General features: G+C 49.6%; 1 protein-coding gene across 1 annotated transcript in view; it reads left to right on the top strand.

The window, feature by feature from the left end:
• The window catches only part of LOC107117650 (kell blood group glycoprotein homolog), a 62,752-nt gene that overhangs the window by 25,593 nt on the left and 30,754 nt on the right, over positions 1–6,405 (top strand). The window contains exons 7-8 of the mRNA XM_015419806.1: positions 4,955–5,143; positions 5,561–5,703. Coding sequence (XP_015275292.1) covers positions 4,955–5,143; positions 5,561–5,703 — 332 coding nt within the window. The remainder of the gene's footprint in view (positions 1–4,954; positions 5,144–5,560; positions 5,704–6,405) is intronic.

The raw sequence follows: 6,405 nt of genomic DNA, 5'->3' as shown, positions 1-6,405 counted from the left end.
CCTGGGAGCTTGGAGGAGTTCTGCTGCCGTCCCAGGTCTCCACCCGGCAAGGCGTGCCTCTCTGTGCAGCCCGTGGGCAAGTGAGAACAGGGATTATGAGACCATTCCTTCACATATGATGGCAGCGATCGATACAGGAAGCTGTGTTATCAGTCTCCCTGGGTGTGTGTGATTGAGTCCAGGGGAACCTTTAGGACAAAGTTTAATTCTGGGTATAAGCTTTCATGTGCATGCACATGAAAGCTTATAACCAGAATTAAACTTTGTTGTTCTTAAAGATGTCACTGGACTCAAAATTTGTTCTATTGATTCAGACCAACACAGCTACCCATCTGTGTATGTGTCTGTGTGTGTGTGTGAGAGAGAGAGAGAAAATTAGTTAGTTTAAAGGGAAATGAAGGCAAGTGAGTGTGTGAAATTGACCGTAGTGGATTGGGTGGGAGAGAGGACTAACTCTCTGCTGGTGGAGTCGACTGCTCGTTTGTGAACCAAATTGCCACCACCTCTTCCAGTTTCCTTCCCACTCATAAAATGGAGGAAAGTACAAGAAGGAAAACAACGTCATGCAGGTGGATGCATTGTCTTGAGCTTCGTTACAAGCTGTAATTCAGCAGTCTCTCTCAGTTTACAAAAGAATTTCAAAGGGAGATTAGAAACTCCTGAATTACAACTGGTAACTAAGCTCAAGACAATGCATCCACCTGGACTGAATCAAGACCTAGGTTTCCTGTCTCATTACCAGTGCTGATTTCTCCATACCTACTACCTCTTTGCATATCACACCTAATCCAATCACACCTGCTATTGCCATTTGCCTTGCTAATGTCATTTGGCATCTGAAATCACTCCACTTTCCAATATATAGGACAGATGGCCTCACATTCTAGCTGTATCTGAAGACGTGAGCAATGACTCCTGAAAGCTCATACCCCTACCACAAATTTTGTTAGCCTTTAAGGTGCTACTGGACTCTTTTCTACTGCTACAGACAGACTAACCCGGCTACCCATCTTGACTGTTGATGATTAGTTAGGGATAAAATTTATATATGCATTAGGGTTGCATGTTCTGGGTTGGAAAATACCTGAAGACTTTGGGGGTGGATCCAGGAGGGAGTGGGGTTTGCGGAGGGATTTCAGCATGGTACAATGCCATAGAGTCCACCCTTCAAAACAGCCATTTTCTCCAGGGGAGCTGATCCCTGTCAGCTGGAGATCAGTTGTAAAAGCGGGAGATCTCCAGGTCCCACCTGGAGGTTGGCAACCCTACTATGCACCTGGGGGGTTGTAAGAGATCTGAAGGATATTGATGGCTGAAGGCCTCTTCAGAAATTTCTATTGTCGTGAACTCCCCCAAATGGTCCGAAATTCCATGGGCAGAGCCAGTTTGGTGTAGTGGTCAAGAGCGTGGACTCTAATCTGGGAGAACCGGGTTTGATTCCCCACTCCTCCACTTGCACCTGGCTGGATGACCTTGGGCAAGCCGTAGTTCTGATAAGAGCTGTTCTTGAAAAAAGAGCAGTTTCTATCAGAGCTCTCTCAGTCCCACACAGGGTGTCTGTTGTTGGGAGGGGAAGGGAAAGGAGTTTGTAAGCCGCTCTGAAATTCCTTTGGGTAGTGAAGGGCAGGGTATAAATCCAATCTTTCTTCTTCTTCTTCTTCTTCTTCTTCTTCTTCTTCTTCTTCTTCTTCTTCTTCTTCTTCTTCTTCTTCTTCTTCTTCTTCTTCTTCTTCTTCTTCCTCTTCCTCTTCTTCTTCCTCTTCCTCTTCTTCCTCTTCCTCTTCCTCTTCCTCCGCCTCCACCAGGTTTGGTTTGGTCTGAATGGGAGAAAGTCCTAGAGGCTTTGGGGCACTTACTTTGCTGACATGGGGTCGGGGCAGAGAGGCCTTCTCCAAGGCAGCAGATATCCCTATCAGAACGTGATGTTCCTATCAGAACAAGGTGCTTCTCCTTCTGCCAAGTCACAGCTTGTCCTCCCTTGGTGCCAAAACTCCCAAACGGCTGTTTCTTCTCATACACAACCCTACTCCACCCCCACCCAGCCACCCATACAGGAAAGATTTGCTTCTCCAAGCTGTCATTCAAGCTTATCAGACCTTTTCATAACAATTCTGTTCCTGTTGAAGAAACATCCCCAGCAAGGACTGCTGAAGGCCTCAGCGCGCCCCAGCAAATTTTTTTACCTCCCCAATGGAGAATAAACTGTATGTCTTGTAGGGTTGCCAAGTTGATTTTTCCTACCGGCGGGGGAGCCTTGCTGGGCTCCGGGAGGTCTCCATTGATGCGCGCGCACAAAGCGTGTGCGCCCCGCCAGCACGTCACCGGAAGTGAAACGCGACATTGAACACGTCGAAAACGTCGAACACGAACCATAGAGTTTTCCCTTCGACGATCGGGGCCACGCCCCCAACGTGATCAACGTGGTTGCGTCACCTCTGGTGACGCAGCCACGCTGCACTTCGGGGGGTGGAGTTCCCCCGGGGCCCAATTCCGCCGGGGCGGAAATCGGGCCTCCAAAGCGGGGCTTTACTCGCCACTCGCCCCCACTTGGCAGCCCTAATGTCTTGCCTGGCTCCATGGATCCCAGGATGACAGGGCCCCTGGTATTTTGTTCCCCCGTGTCATTTTTTCAGAAGAAACTCCTCTTTTTTTGAGGACTGGTCTCTAAAACATTCCGCTTCGACTTCTGTCCAGTAAAAGCAGATGAGGTGGCTCTGGAGGCTAGATCCCTGAACAACTGCAAAGTACCGAGAGCTACCTACAGAGTGAAGATGGGCTGCTAAAGTGTTTGAGGTGGGTGTTTGAGGTGAATTAGAGAGGAGCCATAGGAACGGAAAACAGGAGGGGCCTTCCAAAGTTCCCCATCCACAGTTAGCACCTAAAGAGATTTTATTTCTATTTAAATTGTAGTAATTATAGGTTCATTGAGAGGAGGAGGAGATTGGATTTATCCCCTGCCCTTCACTACCCAAAGGAGTCTCAGAGCAGTTTACAATCCCTTCCCCTTCCCCTCCCCACAACAGACACCTTTTACCTCCCCAATGGAGAATAAACTGTATGTCTTGTAGGGTTGCCAAGTTGATTTTTCCTACCGGCGGGGGAGCCTTGCTGGGCTCCGGGAGGTCTCCGTTGATGCGCGCACACGAAGCGTGTGCACCCCGCCAGCACGTCACCATAAGTGACGCGCGACATTGAACACGTCGAACACGAACCATAGAGTTTTCCCTTCGACGATCGGGGCCATGCCCCCAACGTGATCAACGTGGTTGCGTCACCTCTGGTGACGCAGCCACGCTGCACTTCGGGGGGTGGAGTTCCCCCCGGGCCCCGATTCCACCGGGGCGGAAATCGAGCCTCCAAAGCGGGGGTTTACTCGCCACCCGCCCCCACTTGGCAGCCCTAATGTCTTGCCTGGCTCCATGGATCCCAGGATGACAGGGCCCCTGGTATTTTGTTCCCCCGTGTCATTTTTTCAGAAGAAACTCCTCTTTTTTTGAGGACTGGTCTCTAAAACATTCCGCTTCGACTTCTGTCCAGTAAAAGCAGATGAGGTGGCTCTGGAGGCTAGATCCCTGAACAACTGCAAAGTACCGAGAGCTACCTACAGAGTGAAGATGGGCTGCTAAAGTGTTTGAGGTGGGTGTTTGAGGTGAATTAGAGAGGAGCCATAGGAACGGAAAACAGGAGGGGCCTTCCAAAGTTCCCCATCCACAGTTAGCACCTAAAGAGATTTTATTTCTATTTAAATTGTAGTAATTATAGGTTCATTGAGAGGAGGAGGAGATTGGATTTATCCCCTGCCCTTCACTACCCAAAGGAGTCTCAGAGCAGTTTACAATCCCTTCCCCTTCCCCTCCCCACAACAGACACCCTGTGAGGTAAGTGGGGCTGAGAGAGCTCTCTCGAGGACTACCCTTGAGAGAACAGCTCTGAAAGAACTAATGACTGGCTCAAGGTCACACCAGCAGCTGCATGTGGAGGCGTGGGGAATCAACCTCGATTCTCCCAGAGTAGAGTCTGCGCTCTTAATCACTATACTACAGCAAACTTTGCATCTGTGAGTATAAATCAGCATATGCAAAGATTTCTGTTTTAAATAAATAAAACATTTATTAGCTGCCTTTCTGCCTTATGGAGCTCAAGGCAGCGTACAATGTAAATAGAACAAAGAACATGTTTTGATTTTTTTTGGTCATTTAATTAATTAAGACATTTATATCCCACTTTTCTTTTTGAGAGCCAGTTTGGCGTAGCGGTTAGGAGCGTGGACTCTAATCAGGGAGAACCGGGTTTGATTCCCCACTTCTCCATTTGCAGCTGCTGGTGTGACCTCGGGTCAGTCGCAAGTTCTCTCAGAGCTGTTCTCTCAAGGGCAGTTCTCGGGAGAGCTCTCTCAGCCCCACCTACCTCAACAGGGTCTTTGTTGTGGGGGAGGGGAAGGGAAAGGAGATGGTAAGCCGCTCTGAGACTCCTGAGGGTAGTGAAAGGCAGGGTATAAATCCAATCTCTTCTCTTCTCTCTCTCTCTTTCTCTCCAATGTGGAACAACATCGTTCACCCCTGCCTTTTCCCATTTTTATCCTCACAACGTCACTTGGAGGTAGGTCAGCCTGAGAGAGTGACTAGTCCCAGGTCATCCAGCCAGCTTCCATGCCAGAGTGGGGATTCGAACGTGGGTCTCCTAGATCCTAGTCTAACATTCTAATCACTGCACTACGCTACGCCACAATAGCTCTCATCTGTAAATGGTCATCTTCAGCTCCCCCCCCCCCCGCGCAGTTGTTAAGGAACATGAACATTATTTTGCCCTCTGCCCTGGCTCCACCGTGAAGAACCCTTCTCAATCAGATTGCCCTCTTGCCTCAATACTTTGGTCTGAGCGGAAGATGTCTTGGCATTGCCTCAAGCGGGATGTGTATTTAAGCATTCCTGACAGCCAGTGTTTTGTTTGACAGGTTCTACGTGTGTATCTCTCCTACCTGATGAAGCTGGCCACCTTGATGGGGGGGCAGATGGGTGTGACTTCCAGCTACGTCTCCCTGGCACTGTCTTTCATTTCCAACCTCCAGAAGGCAGTCACCCCACTCGAGGAGAGACAGGAGAGAAGAATGCTATTCTACCGCACCACCATCGGAAAGCTGCAGGTACGTATCTTCGGGTCTATAGCTGCGGAGGGAGAAGCAAATATAACCTGCTTATCCTGGACAAACTGTTAAAGTGGATAAGGCCTCCCTGGTTCTGGGCCAGCCGGCCTCATAGGGGCACTGTGAAGAGGAAATGGCTGGCGGGAAATAGTGGCGGAATCTGCATTTGTCTTTCCCGCCAGCGTCCCAGCCTTTTGACTCCGTCATCCATCCAAATGCTAGCCAAGACAGACCCTGCTTCGCTTCCGAGATCCGACAGGATCGGGCTAACCTGGGCTATCCAGGTTGGGGCTCCCGCCACCACAAATGACGTGCAACGAGGATGAGAACACCCCTTGCTGCTTCTTCCTAAGAGGCATTCTATAATCGCTGGACTTCTTTCTTTCACGATTTCATTCTGCTCGCTTTTAACATTAGGAGGAGGCTCCCGCGATTGACTGGCTGGCAGGTCTCCAGGCCGCTTTCCATCCAGTGCGGCTGAACGCGTCTCAGCCAATTGCTGTGCATGACATGGATTATTTGAGAGGCATGTCACATCTGATTGGAGAGTGGCCGAAGAGGTGGGTGTTGGGGGAATGGCATTTTAGGGTACTAAAATGGCAATGGGGTACCTGCACTGACCGACCACACACCTGGAGGACGAGGAAGACAGAGGTTACATCATTCCGTTCTCGTCACACGGGCTGCTTTGACATCACAGTGACAAATCCAACCATTCAAGGTTTGGTTCGGTCCTGTCAACCCATTCTCCTTTTTACACCATCCATCCCACCTTTGGCAGTGACACAGGTCATCGTATCCCCAAATACCAAAACATCTCATTTTAGAGGTTACATCATTCCGTTCTCGTCACATGGGCTGCTTTGACATCACAGTGACAAATTCAACCATTCAAGGTTTGGTTCGGTCCTGTTAACCCATTCTCCTTTTTACACCATCCACCCCACCTTTGGCAGTGACACAGGTCATTGTATCCCCAAATACCAAAACATCTCATTTCCATCCTTTGTCCACGAACAGCAGCACTGAGCGTGACACGCCCCGTGTCTCGCTCAGGGCTGCTGTTTGTGGACAAAGAATGGAAATGAGATGTTTCACGCGTGCTGGATGATGCACTTTCAATCCATTTGCAATGCACTTTAGGCCCATTATGCACTGGTGTCTCCCCTCAGTTTCGCCGTGCGTGTCTGTTGGGTTTTCTGTATTGTTCCGCATTCCCATTGCTTTCACTGTGCATGTCCATCGGGTATGCCCCCCCCGCC

The sequence above is a fragment of the Gekko japonicus genome, unplaced genomic scaffold (assembly GCF_001447785.1).
Source record: "Gekko japonicus isolate JY-2015 unplaced genomic scaffold, Gekko_japonicus_V1.1 scaffold2278, whole genome shotgun sequence".
NCBI classification, from domain to species: domain Eukaryota; kingdom Metazoa; phylum Chordata; class Lepidosauria; order Squamata; family Gekkonidae; genus Gekko; species Gekko japonicus.
Note: the sequence above shows the minus strand (reverse complement) of the source record. Positions and strands in the feature narration are given on the sequence as shown.